At 32.9% G+C, this 18036-nt stretch overlaps 3 protein-coding genes across 3 annotated transcripts; 2 read left to right on the top strand and 1 right to left on the bottom strand.

Moving 5' to 3' along the window:
• The first annotated feature begins 5033 nt into the window (after positions 1–5033).
• LOC107004147 (GDSL esterase/lipase At5g22810) lies at positions 5034–9760 on the top strand. Its single transcript, XM_015202385.2, has 5 exons — positions 5034–5359; positions 6043–6173; positions 7686–7919; positions 8343–8598; positions 9205–9760. The coding sequence occupies exons 1-5, from the start codon at positions 5113–5115 to the stop codon at positions 9396–9398; spliced, it is 1062 nt and encodes a 353-aa protein (XP_015057871.1). The 5' UTR covers positions 5034–5112; the 3' UTR covers positions 9399–9760.
• Positions 9761–10784: 1024 nt separating this feature from the next.
• LOC107003479 lies at positions 10785–15859 on the top strand. Its single transcript, XM_015201819.2, has 4 exons — positions 10785–10985; positions 11902–12019; positions 12602–12663; positions 15431–15859. The coding sequence occupies exons 1-4, from the start codon at positions 10857–10859 to the stop codon at positions 15536–15538; spliced, it is 417 nt and encodes a 138-aa protein (XP_015057305.1). The 5' UTR covers positions 10785–10856; the 3' UTR covers positions 15539–15859.
• A 295-nt stretch (positions 15860–16154) lies between these two features.
• LOC107005128 (zeatin O-glucosyltransferase-like) lies at positions 16155–17978 on the bottom strand. The gene has a single exon (XM_015203628.2). It carries the CDS (start codon positions 17876–17878, stop codon positions 16484–16486), a length of 1395 nt encoding a protein of 464 aa, XP_015059114.1. The 5' UTR covers positions 17879–17978; the 3' UTR covers positions 16155–16483.
• Positions 17979–18036: the final 58 nt, after the last annotated feature.

Below are 18036 nucleotides of genomic sequence, written 5' to 3'. Positions count from 1 at the left end.
ATACTTGATCCTCGTAAAGTTTCTATGGAGTTATCTAGAAACGAGAACAACGAGCAGGTGGAGCTACCGGTGGAGCTTACCAAGAAACGGGATCAAGAGACTCAAAGTGATGAGTCAAAAGATGCAGAAGAACTTGCTTCCAATGAACCATACACAATTGCGAAGGGAAGGGACAAAAGGCGGATACGGAAACCGGAACGTCTTATAGAGCAAGAAAATCTGATTGCACAAGCGTTCGTAGCTGCAGAAGAAGAGATTAAGGATCTCGAGCCCTCTTCGTATATTGAAGCAACTTCTTGCAAAGATGCTGCACAATGGCAGTTGGCCATGATGGAAGAGATGGAGTCTCTTCACAGAAATGAGACATGGGTCTTAGTTAAAAGGCCAAAGGGGATGAGGACAGTTGGATGCAAATGGGTCTACAAAAAGAAAGAAGGTATTCCAGAAGTGGAAGCTGCTAGGTTCAAGGCGAGATTGGTTGCAAAGGGTTTCAGTCAGAAGGAGGGAATTGACTACAATGAGATCTTTTCTCCAGTCGTGAAACATAGCTCAATTCGCGTGCTGCTAGCATTGGTTGCACAATTTGATTTAGAGCTTCAACAGCTTGATGTCAAAACTGCTTTTTTACATGGTGATCTAGAAGAGACAATCTATATGGATCAGCCTGAAGGTTTCCTAGCTGAAGGAAAAGAAGACCATGTATGCCAACTGAAGAAGTCTTTGTATGGTTTGAAGCAATCCCCTAGACAGTGGTACAAGAGGTTTGATGCATTCATGACTACACATGGATTTTCGAGGAGTGCATTTGATAGTTGTGTGTATCACAAGAAGATGTCTGGTAACTCTATGATTTATCTTTTGTTGTATGTTGATGATATGCTTATTGCTGCTAACAACATCACAGAGATAAATATTTTGAAGAAACTGTTGAGCAAGGAATTTGACATGAAGGATCTAGGAGTTGCAAAGAAAATCCTTGGAATGGAAATTTCAAGAGAAAATGGTGTTGTACATCTTTCTCAGAAGAGGTACATCCGAAAAGTTCTTGAAAGATTCAATATGGATATGAGCAAGCCTGTAAGTACACCTTTAGCTTCTCATTTCAAGCTTTCAGAGTTACAAATGCCTCAATCTATGGATGAGGTGGAGCATATGTCAAAGGTTCCTTATGCGAGTGCAGTTGGTAGCATTATGTATGCTATGGTATGCACACGTCCAGATATTGCCCAATCTGTAAGTGTAGTAAGCAAGTACATGGCAAATCCAGGAAAAAGGCATTGGGAAGCTGTCAAGTGGATATTGAGATATCTCAAAGGAGCTCCTGATGTTGGCCTAACCTTTCGGAAAAGTGAAGGTATTTCAATTCTCGGTTATGTTGATTCTGACTATGCAGGGGATCTTGATCGAAGGAGGTCCACAACTGGATACATCTTTACTCTCGTTGGCAGTGCCGTTAGTTGGAAATCGACTTTACAGTCGATTGTCGCTTTGTCTACAACAGAGGCAGAATATATGGCAGCAACGGAGGCAGTGAAAGAAGCTATCTGGTTGAAAGGTTTGGTGGCAGAATTGAGTTCAGCTCAGCTTAAATCAATTCTAAAATGTGATAGTCAAAGTGCTATTCATTTGATTAAAAATCAAAGATTTCATGAGCGCACCAAACACATTGATGTCAGATTTCATTTTATTCGAGATGTCGTAGAAAAGGGAGCTATCAAGGTTGAGAAGGTTATCACAGACGATAACGCTGCAGACATGTTGACCAAAATAGTCCCGCTTGCCAAGTTTGCACACTGCAAGGACTTGGCGGGAGTATGATGCAACTCTAAGAGAACAACTGCTAGGTGGAGCTGGTATGTTCAACAAAGGTTTGATTCTTCTTGTTTCTTACAATGGGATTGCCCAGTAAGCTTAGAAGTTTTGGCCGGAGTTGTTTATACGCATGCTTGGAACACAAACCAAGGTGGAGATTGAAAGAGTTGGTTTTGGTTCTTGTGGAATCAAACTAAATGGAAGATGAATTAATATGAATATTTGGTAGGAAGATAATTAGTACAAAATACAAGTCAAAGATTGTATCTTGGTAGGTGAAAGTTAGGCAAACCATAAAATGGTTTGCTATCTTAACCTTGACAATTTTGACACATAGCGATGTCATGGATGACATCAATAGGATGAATTTATTCCTATAAATAGGTAGCTCTTAATTCATTTTCAAATCATCCTTTCACTTGCCTTCTCATCTTCTAAGGCATTGTGTTCTCTCTCTTGTAGTATTTCACTTATATTCTTTGTATAGTGAAATAAATATTGGTGCAGTTGTTCTTTGGTGGACGTAGGATCATTTTGATCCGAACCACGTTAAATATTGTTGTTCTTCCTTGTTCTTTAGTTTCACGTTTCCGCTAACATATTATTTTTATTCTATAGTAAAAGTAGATGATGAAGACTTTTGAGGATATGAACGGAGTCGATAAGAACTCAGGAAGTTATGTACTAATTTTGTACTTATTTTTTCATCTATATATACATCAATCTTATAAGAATAATGTCTATATTGTATTTTTTTGTTAAATATTCTGTTTCTTTGTCTTTTTTTCTCTATGTTAGACTTCTTAATTTAATTTTCTATGAATGTTTTATTGTCGTAAGTCTTTATTCTTATTTTGTAATTGTTACATTTTATTATTCATTACAATTTACTTATATATATCCATGAAATTTTAGTCATTTTAACGTATGTATAAAAATTCACATAAAACACACGTGCGAAGCACGTGATCAGAAACTAATACTATTAAATAGTAAAGGAATAAAAGATTCTCTATAAAATTTGATACCATAACAACAATTTCGATCTTATAATATTTTTCATACACTTTCGAATCGTCCACCTTAACGTAGTGAAAGACATAAAATTTATGCAGATTCTATTCTTTTCTAATTCCATGTGTGTTATTATATTATTGGGTATGTAGTTCTGCGCATTGGTATACACTTTTTTATAAGGTGTTAATATATAAAGAAGTGAAGAAATGAATAAATTGCTATTGCAATATCATTTTTTATATTTAATACTCATATTTTTGATAAGACGTGTTTCAACTTACAAGACACTGTAACGATTTATCCCGTGCGCACAAAGTGCTTATCACATAGTTTTTATCCAAAGCGCAGAGATAGAGGTTACAGGCTTATAGCGATTGCAAATTATTTTGAGATTCAGAAAAACAATTTACATTGACACTTGGTTGAAGCAAAGTATATACATCCCATACATACATATCAACTGCTACGGTTAAAATAAATTAAAATTTATGTGTCATAATTTTTATTTTGAGACTCCAAAATTACTTTCTCCGACCACTATTATTTCAGTTATTTTAAATTATTATTATTGTGAAAATACTAGTTGAAAATGTTGATAATTTTTTCTATTATATTAATAGTAAAAACTTATTTGTATAAATGTGTCAAAATATTATTCTTTTAATTTTAGCGCCAAACATATTATTAAAGGACTTTATAATCTTTCTTTTATTATTCTTCCTAATAAGAAAGAAGCCTTCACAACTTGTGATTTACAGTTATTTTTATGTAGTTATAAAATGTGAAAGTCAATTTTTTAAATAAACTGAAAAAGCTATCTCCAAATTCACACGAAAAAATAATTAATTTAGATCTCGAATTAAAATAAGACACATAAATTAAAACGAAAAAGTGATACACTTAATACTTAGTAGCTATCAATATTACAAACTTATATGATGTTGATTGAAGAGCTACTTCATATGAAGTCAAACAATTTAGAGAAGCATAAGATATCTCACTTGTGGAATTCTAGAAGAGAACTATATTTTTTTAAAAGAAAATCTTTACATAAATAACTAGTGGAATTTATTGTATATTTTTATAATCGGTATATATGAAATATATACTAATTCAATATTGTTATATATATTTATACCTAATATATTATATATATGCTAATTATTTTTAATTTTATGTAGGTAGGTTGCTAGTATTTAAGTTAATTCTTTATAAAATAAAATAAAATAAAATAATCAGAAAATAAAAAAATGTGTCAAACAAGCTCCCTAATACAGATAATATTTTCACATGAACAAGTTATGCCAGTGAATTTTAGTTGTAACTACTGACTATATATAATATATATTATAATTTTCATACTAAGCTTCCAAATTTTTGTCACAGAAAAATAAATAGATAATAAGTTTTTTTGTTAATCAAATAGTTATTGATTAGCTGTTATTATTCAACCACATAGCTTATGGGAAGCAATAATAATTATTCAAAGAAAGAATAATAAGAAGAACAGAATGGTTCAAATCCTGCCACATTTTCTTTAGCCACTAAAAAAATATATAAAATTATTCACAGATAAATTATATTGTTAAATAATAAAATTTCATTGCTAATTCGATTTGGCGATAGATTAGCAATAGTTTGTCAAAAATATTTGTTAGAGCAATTTTATTGGAGATTAGTGATGAAATTTATATCCAATTTTGCTTATCTTTGTAGTGTTTATAAAAATGCCAAATTATAATCGGGCTTAACTTCCACAAAAGGCTATAAATATGGTTGAATACTTTATCATCTTAAGTTTAATTAATAATTACCATCCATAATTGTGATGATGGAAGAGCTAGGTTGTTCAGATCTTTTATCAGATATCTCGAATTTAAAATTTAGAAATGAAAAAACATTATAAACAAGTTCTCTCTTTAATTGGTTATACATATACACTATAAATTCGAATTAGTCAAATTTTAAAGTAGTACAAGACGACATGAAAAAAAAGAAGAAGATAAAAAGTGAATCCCTCTTTATTTCATCTTATTCTACCACAAATCTGAAGTAATCAAAATTTTAAAATAATATTAGATATCGGACGAAAAATAAAATACTAGGGGTTTAATTAAATATGATATAGATATCATTGATTTAACCATTTCAACCAACTAACCTCTTTAAATAGTCCTCAAACTCTTCTCAATTTTCAGCTCCACAAACACTTTAAATTATTGAACCAAAAGAAAAAGAAAAAACACATATAATTCTTCTTATATCTATTTTTTTTTTATAATTATGGGAATTTCAAGTTTTTTGAGGATTTGTTTATTTGTATCAACTTTGGATATTTTGATTAATATTGTAAATGGGCAGTCTTTAGTTCCAGCATTATTTGTTTTTGGAGATTCAGTTGTTGATGCAGGAAATAATAATTATCTTAAAACAATTGTCAAGGCAAATTTTCCTCCTTATGGAAGAGATTTTCCTAAAAAAATACCAACTGGAAGATTTTGCAATGGAAAACTTGCCTCAGATTTCACAGGTACTTAATTTTCTTCGATTTAAGTTATATATATCGATAATTTAATTTTATAAGACGTATATCAGATGTAGTTTAATATGTTGTATGAAACATATGAGTTGTTTATAGGTGATTTCACATATTGACCAATTAAGAATGATTTATTTAAAACTTATGTAAGCTACGAGACTTTTAACGAAATATTCACTATGAATTTTGTATAATTGATCTTATATTATAAAAAAATTAAAACTTAAATCACTTAAAAGCAAATGTAATGCAACAAGCTAACCATCATTAAGTATAGGTTTCGAGTTTGAATTTGAGAATAAAAAAATACCTTGTTGGAAATGCTGACCTTATATATCGTGGCGGATGCAGAATTTTCATCAAGGAGTATCAATGGTATAGTAAAAAAAATATAATGAGGTTAATAGGGGTTGAACACATGACCTCATAGATTAAACCTTAAACTTGTTTCAAGAGGTGTCAGTTTATTTATTTAAATTTATTAAACTAAAATCTGACCTCTATACTACAATGTAATTTTCAGACAAAGGGGTGGTCGCTTGACACCCTTAGACCAAGGATAGGTCCGCCCCTGCTTATTTACTGTACGAATTCAAATTTAATCAATTCTTACTGAGTGAGATATATATATATTAGAAAAAACTAATGCTGGTCCTTTGTGTTTAATAATGCAGCTGAGAATCTTGGGTTTACTTCATATCCACCAGCTTATCTCAGCAAGAAAGCCAAAGGCAAAAATCTTTTGATTGGAGCCAATTTTGCCTCTGGTTCATCTGGTTACTATGACACTACTGCTAGGCTATATGTAAGTTAGTTTCAATTTTATTTAAAAATTTTGAATTTCTTTTTTTTAAAATAATTTTTAATTAAAGATTTCCAATTTAGAAAATAAAATTAACTTTGATAGAAAACACTTTACTTCCGAACGGATATATGAAACTGAGTGACAAAGCAAATTAAAAGAAAAAAATACTCTCATTTCTCTTTTCTAGTTTATGTGATGATATTTTTTTAGTCAATTCCCCCCCAAAAAAAAAAGATAATCTAAATTTGGAAAGAATTTTCGTGAGAAGCTTTTTTGTTGTTATACAAAATGTTATAGACTATAAGAGTCTGTTTGGCTCAGCTTAAAAGCTGGTCAAACTGACTTAAAAGCTGATTTTTGACTTATTTAGTTGTTTGGCAATACACAAAATAACTTATTTTAAGCCAAAAGTTAAAAGCAGGGTTAGGGGTGCTTTTTCTTTTTTAGCTTATAAGCTGTTTTAAGTTGACCACATTTTTACCTTTTTGCCCTTAATATTTTTATACAATCTCCAAATTACCCACATAACCCTAACATCTCTTTCTTCCATTTTTCCCTTTTCACGTGTGGATGATAGAAAATTACTATTACTAATGAATTAAATAAAATAAATTTTAAATCTTTCGAGTGATCTATTCAAATTATATATTATTAAAATGTAAAATAAGTTGCACATATAACTTAAATAAAAATTTATATTCCTCTTATAAATAATTTGTGATAATAAAGAAATATGTGAATGATAGACAATTATTATTACCTATGGATGAAACTAAAATAAAATCTTAAATCGTTCTTTGATCTATTCAAATTATATATCTTTAAAATCTATAATAAGTTTATATTCCTCTTATAAATAATTTGTGATGAGAAAGAAATATGTGAATGATAGCAAAATATAATTATTTATGGCTGTAAAATATAAATTAATTAACTTTTATTATGTTAACAGCTTTTAAGGGTATTTCAGACATTTGATTTAAAAAACTGTTTATCAGCACTTATTTGCCAAACACATGAACAACTTTTTTTTTAACTTCAGCACTTTTATCCAAACGCATAACTGTTTATTTTAAAAATAAGTTTCAACATTTTCAAAAGTATTTTTTTAAAACTGCTTTTATTAAGCTCATCCAAACGGGCCCTAAGTTTCACGCTTTTTATACCATACAGAAGTTATAACATGATTTAACTTTTATTTTTTTGTCCAAAGGTTCTTTTTTAAAAATAAATGAACAAATAAATTATGTCTCTAGTTAAACCTACCACATAAATTAAAACCGAGAAAATACTCTTTTCGTCCCCTTTTACGTGTCATAATCTTGTCTTTTAGAATCAGACAATAAAGATTTTTGACTAATATTTTATGATGTATTTTTTCATAATATTTAAAAAATTACAATTTATAATGTTTTTCACATAATTTTAAATATCTAAAGATTTTAATTTGAAATATTAAATTAATATAATCTGATTTAACATTAATCTAAATTTTCTTTTTTATTTTCTCAGGATGCAATTCCTTTGAGCAAACAACTTGAATATTACAAAGAATATCAAAAGAAATTGGTGGTAATTGCAGGGAAATTAAATGCTACATCAATAATTAATGGTTCAATTCACTTAATCAGTGCTGGAAGTAGTGATTTTGTTCAGAATTATTATATTAATCCTTTGCTCTACAAAGTTTATACTCCAGATCAATTCTCAGATATCCTCATCAAGTCCTACACTAAATTTATATTGGTATATTCTTTTTCTTCTTTATTTTTCGAAAAACAACTTCTCTACATTCTACATTCATAAGACATGAATAAGGTCTGTATTTTGTACATACATTATCTTCTTCAGACTCCACCAATAGAATTATACATAATATATTACTGTCGTTCTTGTTGTTATAAACAAGAAAATCTTGTGAGAGTTCAAGTTATGTATATGTGTGATTAATCGAAAGTCACTCATAGAATATTTATAGGAAATATTCTAATCTTGAAAATACAAGAAGAAACTTGTTACAACAATTACAAGACAACAAGTGATCTGATGGTATAAAAGTTTCTTAAGTTAATAATGTATATAACTTTAAATTATTTTTAATAAATTTAAATTATATATACTGACAATATAATAATTTTTTAAAAAAATTTGTTGTGTTGTGGCTGATAGGAATTGTATGGATTAGGAGCAAGAAAGATTGGAGTGACAACAGTGCCACCAATTGGATGTTTACCAGCATCTATTACAATATTTGGCAAAGACAACAATAATTGTGTAAAGAAGATGAACAAAGTGGCAATTTCATTCAACAATAAGCTCAATGACACTTCTATCAAATTGCAAAAAAAGCTTTTTGGTCTCAATCTTGTTATCTTGGATATATACCAACCCCTCCTTGACCTTGTCACACATCCAGCTGATAATGGTAATTATACTTCAACATATATAACCTTTTCTTCGAAATAATAGTCTGATACACAAAGCATTTTGCATTCACACAGGATCTAGATAAGGAACGCTATCTCTGTTCTTGATAAATGTTGGAATTTTGTGGCGAACTAGCGATCATATGTCACCACTATAAGTAGAGGCGGATCCACATAGTATTGTGGAGATGCATGTGCAACCGTTAACTTCAGAAAAATCATATATATATATATATATATATATATATGTGTATATCTATCTTGAGAAACTGACAGAAACTAAATATAATTAATAGTTTCAAAAAAAAATAAAATGAAATGCTACTTTGTAAATTGTACCAATAGCACACCCAAATTACTAGGGTTCAATCCCAAGTAGAACCTTTTATGTTTAGCTTTAACAAAAATAGTTTTAGCGGCTATAAATATACATTAACGAAGAATGTCAAGGTCTTTATCGACATTAGTTAATTGTCTAAAAAACAACAAGAGTACTCTCGGTAATTCTTGAATATCTAAATTAAAGCGGCTACAAAAAGTTTTACTCTATTTATAAAATTATACCGGACATATTATTGTTGTTTAAATATTTAATTCCTATGCAGGTTTTTTTGAAGCAAGAAAGGCATGTTGTGGCACAGGATTACTAGAAACATCCATATTGTGCAATGCCAATTCTCCAGGAACATGTGCAAATGCATCTGAATATGTGTTCTGGGATGGATTTCACCCAACAGAAGCTGCAAATAAAGTCTTATCTGATGACTTGCTAGCCAGTGGCATATCCCTCATCTCTTGATAATTTTTTTGTTTTTTCGCCGACGGTTGAACACCTAACTTTTATTATGATCACCTTGATATTCCAACTTGACTCAAATGTGTCTCGCAAATATCTTTTAACTTTGAAAATGCACGGCACCTTTTAAGGGATGCATCTTAGATGTGTATTGTCAAATTTGAGGTGTTTACTAGGTGTATTAAATCAAGTTCAAGTATTTAGATGAACGTTTTCAAAGGTAAAGTGTTTAATTGTCGAGGAAATTTAAGATGTTTGTTTATATATTATCCTTCTTTCTTTAAGTGACAAATAACAAAGTCTTGAAAAATTTATTGTTAATTGGACTCACATTATGTTATAATAAATTCTTGTTTAGTTTTTCATTCCTTTTTTGTATTTATTTTGGTTATGATGTTGCCAATGGAATATATAAACATATTGTTGTATAACTTTTAACTTGTAAAAGTTTTTAAATTGATGCAATTATTCACGTGAATTCAATTGTTATTGGCATAATCTCACAGTTGTTTTCCTTAAAAGTCTCAATTGATGTTTTGATCAAGATGGAAATATGAGCATACAATATTTACAAAAAATATTAAATATATAGAAAAATATATTTAAATAGCGTATGAGTGAATTTAAAAAAATGATATAATATATAAATAGATAATTAAATTTAGAAACACTTTAATTTTGAGTATGTACATCTAAATACTTTAACTCGTCTTTTATCGAATCAATCAAAAACTTTAATATACAAAATAATCATCTAGACACCTCTAAAATTTATATGTCACATCAGTATCATGTGTACACGAGACGCAATACGAGATGAGTTGGAGAGTATAGTTACTAATTGAGCCTAAATTTAGGTGTCTAGATGTACTTTCTCAAATTTAGAGTTGATACATGCCAAATTTAAGTGTATATATTCATGTATTATATCTTTTAAAAAAAAGAAATTAAAATAATTGTACTCATGAATCAAAATTAGAACGATAAGCATTCCATTTTTTTTTGGGAAAAAGAATAAATATATCCCCGAACTATCGCAAATGGTGAGCAGATACCCTTTGTCATACTTTAGGGGCATTGTTGCCCCTGCCGTCCAAAAACTAGAGCATATATGCCCTTCACTCTAATAAAATATTAAATAGGGACACGTGACTCAATCTTATCCATCGATTCAATGTCAAATCGGTGGATAAGATTATGACACGTGTATGTCTGTTAGTATAAAGGGTATATATGCTCTAGTGTTTGGATGACAGGGCCACCAACGTTCCTAAATTATGACATATCTGCATATCATTTACGATAATCCAATATATATACGTCCTTTTTTCCTTTTTTTTTTAAAAATAATATATATTCAAATTCACATCCAAAATTAACCCTATGAAAACATAAAGTGGAACAGTATAAAAGACAGAAAACCCGGCGAATTTTCTCATTTGATTTTTTGGGAGGAAGAAGATGGACTACAATCTGGCAGCACTGAAAGTGTTTTGCTCACAGCTAAACAACGCGAAAGCAACCACAACACAACAATCACAGGCAGCATTCACTCTCTCCGGCATTCTCTTTCAACGTGTCTGGCTACAGGTCTCATTCTTCCTATCCCCTTTTCATATTCCCCGTATAGTTTGCTTCGTTTTCCAATTTTGATTGAAGAATTAACCTAATTTAGTGCTTCAACAACTGAGGAAATGAGATCTCTAGCTTGCTTACGATTTGAATAGAAGAAAATGAACTTTTCAGATAGTAAAACGAAGATCATTTGTAAAAAGGACATAAAATTAAAAAAAAAGTTTGTAAAAGAGATGGAAAACCATCCTAGATCCCACATTTTGTGCCGAGTGTCTATTGAAAACGTCTGGGTACATCTTATCCCTCAGCAGAGCTCACTTGTGGGATTAGACTGAGTGTGTTGTTTGTTGTTGTTGTATCAAGTTTATGATCTATCTATAGCATTTAGGAAAAAAAAATAAACTATGTTGTTGTTATTTTTGTTGTACTAATTGTATAGTTGCACCTAGGTGCGGCTTAGTGGTCAATGAAGTGGGTTGAGAACTATGAGATCTCCTGTTTAAATATCAGCGGAGGCAAACATACGAGGTGACTTTTTCACATCTATCTTACCCTTAGTTAACAGAGTTACATGGTACTTGTTGCTGCTTGGGAGGTGGCGGGTATCCTGTGAGATTACACTGAATATGTCGTTGTGCCAACTATAATTGCACCAAGGGTGTGGCCTAGTAGGGAGTGAGTTAAAAATCATGAGATCTTAGATTCAAATTCCAGCTACAGAGTCAAAAACACTAGGTGATTTTTTCCTATCTATGTTAGTTTTGGTGAACAAAGTTACCTGGTACCTGTTGCTAGTAGGAGGTGACAGGTATCCTGGGGAATCAGTCGATATGCGCGCAAGCTTGAAAAAGTGTTCTTAGTCTTTTTCTTGATAGTAGTATTTGGGAAGCTCTGGTCAGCTATTTGTGAAAAGATCCCATTTTAACTGCAGGGTATTCTGGTTTCAACACCTACTACTGACTCCTCCGGCCGATTCCTCCTCGACGATGGCACAGGGGTCATTGAACTCCAACTTCTCGGCGACTTCCTCACACTTTCTTGGGTGAAAGGTCAGTAATTGTTAAGGGAAATTACACATACCTCCCATGAGGTTTCAAATATTACACAAACAAACCCCTTCCTTCAATTTTTGTGTGTTAGACATATATTGTTTAAATCATTTGATCTGCTAGTGCAAAGATTTACTGGGAGTAGTTTGATTTATTTTTTTTAAGTATCAAAACTATTGGTAACTCTATTTAATCTTTTCATGTTGCTTTTAACTCCTTAAAATGATATCCTGTTTGATTTTAAGCTTCTCTGTCCCTCATTATTTTTGTAGATACATTAGTTGTTCTCTACCTATGACTTTTTGCTTTCATAAATTTGGAGTTATTAAGAAAAGTCGAATGTGTCGATGAAAGGGTTAGATTCTTGATCTAATATAATTAAGTTAATTTATAAACGGCTAATCAGACTACTTATAAACTGTCAAAGGTCTGTGTAATATTTGGAATCACGGGAACTCTATGATACAGGTTGAGATCTCAAGGGATCATGTCTAATCACCCCTTTATTATTATGTTCCTAGTATTTTTACAGTTGTTCTCTACTAATAAATCTGTACTTGTGATTGCCTTATTTTTGAACAGGGATGTATGTTATGGTTGTTGGACTGTATTTTGTCCAAAAAGGCAGCCTCCCTTTAGTTAAGGTAAAAAAGGATAACCTTTCCCTCTAAGTGACTTCCCACTTCATTCATGTTAAATTAGGATTGTTCTTGTGTTAACTTGCTTTAGTGTGGTTAAACGTTTTGGTTTGAGCTTATTCGGAGTGTTGCGTCATTGACTGCGTCAATGACTAAATTCGTAAATCTGTTAATGGCAATGTTGTTTTTGAGGGTGATTGCCCAGCTAACAGTAAAAATAATTTCATGTGTTCTAAATTCATCTCCAATCTACAACGAACAAAGTTCTGCATTTGGTGAAATGCTACTGAGTCCGCGAGTTCTTAATCCTGATCTCTAATACTGATTCTTATTAGTTTAGTACAATATCAAGGTTTACTTTTACTCTCAACCTTAGCAATCGAGGCGTCTTGCATAGCATGGATAGGAACCTATAAAAGCAATGGTTGTGAAGCACAACTGCACAAGTAAATCTAGTTTCTAAAGACAAAAAGGCAAATGGAGGGGTTGCTTTTGAGGGAGGGGGAACGAGAAATATGTAACTATTACTCCACTCCATCTGTCAGTGTTCTTCTTCAATTGAATAAGAGACTCGTTAATGATTAGAAAATCTGGAAGAGGTTCTGATGAGAAGAGTTGCAACTAGTTAAGACCTAGCTTTTGTAACTATTTTATGCTGTTTGAACCAATGTCACATAGTGAAAAGTTGAATTCAACCATATCGGCATTGTGGGAATCATTCGTCATATCAAAATCGTATGAACTGCACTTTGGAATTGGTCAATCAAATCTTTGCCTTCCATTAACTGCAAAGAGTAACTTAGTTTTTGGATCATGTTGCAACTTTTATGCATTAGTCCAAGCTCTATAGCAGAAAGCTGAAATGGCTTACTATGTTTGTTGCATTAAGCTCTTAGTATCGGCTGGTGGGCTAGCCCTTTTGAAAGCTTAGTAGCTGCAAGACCTGTCAAGTTCCCACTTTATTGTGCCAATGTAGCGCACTCGGTAGCATCCCTATCTTCCTAGGCTTTTCTCTGAGCTGTTCAAGCCATTCAGGGTTAAAACAGAATGACTTGCATCGTGTTTCTTCCTAGTGTGAGTTAGCAGATTATGATATATTTTCAGCATATTCATCATTGGGATATTCTATGTTGTTGTAGTGGAGGACCTGTGGATTTGTTCACCTGTATAAGACAGACGTACTATGATAGACTTCCATCTCAGAGATCCACAAGCTACCTGGCTCCAATACCATCAAGCAATGCTGTAGAGTGCCCATGCTATTGATGCCAATAATACTGTGTACATTTATGCTAATGCTGTTGGAACTCCAAATGCCAAATTAATGAAAAACCTAGTACTCATGCTTCGAGGTTACTGATTCTCTGTCCAATTTAGTGGTGGGGCTTGGGAGTGTGGACGGAATTGTCTGGTTGTTACTCATGGAATAATATTAATATCGAAAGAGAAATGAATGGTGACCGGAGAAAATAGTGGTAGAAATTTGTCTCCGGAAATGGAGGAGGGGCTTCATAGGATAGAAGAAATTGTCTCTGTTACTCATGGAATAGTATAAATATGCAAAAGAATGGATGGGTGACTGGAGAAAATAGTGGTAGGAAATTCGTCTTTGTAATTAAACCATCTATTCCACCCTACTCTTGCTTCTACTAACCTTTAACACTAATCCGTGCTCCACACCTCCGATCCAAGGTCATGTCTTTGATAAGCTGGAATTGCAGAATGTCTTGTCTAATCACTTCTGCCCAATACTTCTTCCGTCTACGTCTACCACTCCTGAAACCATTCCTAGCCAACCTCCGTACTGGGGCATCCGTGCATGTCCGCTTGACATGTCTGAACCATCCTAGCCTCGTTTCTTGCATCTTGTCATCCACCTTGTCCCGGATATACTCATTTCTGTTCCTATATCTCCTAGTATGCGCACACATCCACTGCGCTGAAGTAATAACTAGAGTGATTTTGGAAGAGAGTAAAGGTAGTCTGAGTTTATGTGATTGTTGGTCTAGCAGTATAGATCAATTTTAGAATCATTATTTTGCAAACATGAGCTTGCACTTGGGTGAAACAGTAGTCATCTTTGTCATTATTGATAGAACAGAAGCTAAAGCATTTCCAGACCATTTCAATTCAGCTGTTTTGAACTATCAATATTCATACCAAACAGTCCAGTGTGGCAGTGTATTGAAGAAGCATTCATGCTGTAATCTGATAGAAGGCCATATTTTCTGTACCCATTCCTTCACTGAGGTAGATTGTGTGCAGTCTACGAACTAGATCACCAAATTAACCTGTCAGACAAGAAGTAAAATTGCTTACTCAGCATAAAGAAGTGTATACAACATGAAAATATGTTTTAGATGGGGGGCGCGAGAGTTTTCGTGGAAGATTGTACTCCTTGTGTCTCCTTAATCTTATAAGAATGTAGGTACTTCCACACCGTTCTGCACCAAACAAGAGCAGACAATGACCAATAGCTGAGCTCGGTGCTTTCTTGCTGATTTTAAACCTCGCGAAAAAATTGAAAACTATTTGTATTATTACTCGAAAAATCTGCAGAGCAAGTATATTTTGTTCTTAAGTCAACGTGTATTAACATAGCCTTCTGTGAATATACATTGCTGTATTAACATAGCCTTCTATGAATATACATTGCTGTATTAAATTAACATAGCCTTCTGTAAATATACATTGCTGTATTATGTTTATGCTGTCTCTTGTTTCGGTTGTTAACTTCTTACACGATATTCTTACGCATCTTCTCCCTTTTCAGATACACAAAATTGTTGACCTTTCGCCATTTCCTGACCGAGAATCGATGTGGTACCTAGAAGTTATTGAGGTATTTAAACTCTTCTACCAACCTCTATTTGAAGAGTAATTAAAGAGTTAAGGCAGCAGAAAAAAGGACATCATACAAGATCTTGTATGATTGTACCAAATGGACTTCTAGTTCATATATTACTACTAACCTTTTTAGGGACAGTTATATTACAATTCTCTCTGTTTTAATTTCTTTGTCATACTTTCCTTTTTAATTCGTTTCTTTTTCTTTGTTGGCACTCTTAGTTCCATCTATCTACCTGACACCCTTGCAACACCGCTCTACTCCCTCCGCTCCCTTCCTACCCCATTCTCATAATTTTGTTTAATATAGATTTGTCTATCTCTAATTTTGGCTAAATACATATTTAATATATTACTTTCTCTGTCTCATATTAGCGGATCATTATACAAAAAAAACAGTTGTTTTATATTAGTTGATCACCTTATTAAATCAAAAAAGAATTAATTAATTCTTTTCTATATTACTCTTGCAATTAATTTTTTTTAAAAAATGTTCACATTTAATTATCAAATTCTCAAAGAAATCTTTTAGAAGGTTAATTAATAAAATTATCTTTTTTTTTTGACACATGTGGCTCGAATCCAATGCAAAACATTAGCCAAAAGAAAAGTACACAGCACAATTTTTTCAAAAAGTCTCAAGTATCATGTAAGCATTAAATGATTGATTTTACATTAAAATGTGTGATATATAAGTCAAACAGAAACAACCGTTACATCAGTTGTACAAAACCTACCTTCATAATGAAGCATCCCGCATTACATGGGTTTCAAAAAAAGTGCCGCATTCCAAGAGGATGCAGTAAGTCGCATGACAACCAATCTTAATGACGAATTTATTAGGTACAAATGAATTATCCAAACACAAATTCAATATTTATTCAAATATAGTTATTCGTATTTATTTCATATGTGATAAAAAGTTTTAAACACACATAAACTAACACGGACACCACCTGTTATTTGACGGAAAAAATCTCTATCTAGTGATGTGGGCAACAAAAGATTCCATTTCCTTGTGAGTTACTCCACCCTCCATCACTGCCAACTTCACTGCTTCCTTGAGCTCCATAGCTTTCCGTTTCATCTCCTCTCCCTCCGGAGACGCCATTAACGTTCTCACAACTTTTTCAACAGTTTCTGCAGGCACCACTTCCTTTCTTCGTTCCCATTCTCTCACAGTTATACCAATTTTCAGTCCTTCAGTTATGAACAAAGCATTTCTAGGTTGATCAGAATGCATTGGCCACGCCGCTATTGGCACTCCCATTGAAATACTCTCTATACAAGAATTCCATCCACAATGACTCATGAATCCACCCGTAGACGGGTGTCCTAGAATTTCCAATTGTGGTGCCCAATCTCTCATCACAAGTCCTCTTTCCGATACCCTCTTCTCATATCCTTCAGGCAATTGATATTTTCGAACTTCACCAGAGAATATATCTCCTTTATCTGCGTCCCTCAGGACCCAGATAAATCTCTGTTGACTTACTTCCAGCCCAATAGCTAGTTCTCTGATTTCATCCTCGGTTAACGAAGTCGTTGATCCAAAGGACACGAAAATCACCGAGCTAGCTGGTTGTTTATCTAACCACTCGAGTGAATAATGGCGATCCTTCTTATCAAAATTCAGATCTACAGGATTGAATGGACCAAGAGCCCAGTTCTTAAAATCCTTAGGAACACTCATTTTCTCTGTCAAATCGAGGTACATTCCATCGATTGCTCGAGACGTACTGTAAATATTTCCAGCATCCTGAATTACATTTATTTGCTTCATAGCAAATTCAATGACTTCAGGAGAAGTACACCCATCTTGAGACGGAAGTTGTTTGAGTACAACTTCAGCTTCAGGAGGTACAGGTGGTCTAGCAGCCTCCCAAGTATATGTAAACATAAGATAAGCAGAAACAGTGTGTAAACAGTAACACTCTGTATTGGATATTTTGGGTACATCTTGAACCACCCAAGACGTGAGAAAATCATGAATAACTATCACTCTCCTCGATATCGAACCCAATTTATTTACTAGATCTGTAACTGGGGTACGTAGTTGCATTGAAGAGTTGAAAGCAGGGACGAGTTGTGAAGGGAACTTGATGGATGCATCTGGGTTCGTAGGAGGGGCATTGAATGTAACAGGAAAATCAATGAAATTGAGATTTGGGGTGTTTAATGGGTCCCATCCGGCAGCACGGGAGTGAGCTTGCCGGACGTGAGCGGTGGTGCTGACGTAGTAAACGGGGATGTTGGCGGAGGAGAGGCGGCGGGAGAGTTCGAGGGCTGCGTGGAGATGGCCTTGTGCAGGAAGAGGAACTATAACTACAACAACGTCGTGTTGTTGATTTACATGGTTTGTTGTTGATGCCATTTTTTGGGAGGGAAGAGTAAGAAATGTTTGGGCAAAATTTTTAGTTGCTTCTTGGTTGGCTCAATTTGGAAATACATATCTAATTTATGAAATAATTTTATTATTATTATAGTTATATTATAATATTAAATTCATTAACTTATTGAAAATAATTGAAG

The sequence above is a fragment of the Solanum pennellii genome, chromosome 11, assembly GCF_001406875.1.
Source record: "Solanum pennellii chromosome 11, SPENNV200".
NCBI lineage: Eukaryota > Viridiplantae > Streptophyta > Magnoliopsida > Solanales > Solanaceae > Solanum > Solanum pennellii.
This window is presented reverse-complemented; position numbering and strand designations above follow the sequence as displayed.

Bases quoted from the DNA above. Each gene is read 5' to 3' on its own strand.
- LOC107004147 (XM_015202385.2), top strand. From the start codon at position 5,113: ATGGGAATTTCAAGTTTTTTGAGGATTTGTTTATTTGTATCAACTTTG. The intron at 6,174-7,685 runs GTAAGTTAGTTT...TTATTTTCTCAG, and splicing joins ACACTACTGCTAGGCTATAT to GATGCAATTCCTTTGAGCAA. The intron at 8,599-9,204 runs GTAATTATACTT...ATTCCTATGCAG, and splicing joins CACACATCCAGCTGATAATG to GTTTTTTTGAAGCAAGAAAG.
- LOC107003479 (XM_015201819.2), top strand. From the start codon at position 10,857: ATGGACTACAATCTGGCAGCACTGAAAGTGTTTTGCTCACAGCTAAAC. The intron at 10,986-11,901 runs GTCTCATTCTTC...TTTTAACTGCAG, and splicing joins TTCAACGTGTCTGGCTACAG to GGTATTCTGGTTTCAACACC. The intron at 12,664-15,430 runs GTAAAAAAGGAT...CTCCCTTTTCAG, and splicing joins GCAGCCTCCCTTTAGTTAAG to ATACACAAAATTGTTGACCT.
- LOC107005128 (XM_015203628.2), bottom strand. From the start codon at position 17,878: ATGGCATCAACAACAAACCATGTAAATCAACAACACGACGTTGTTGTA.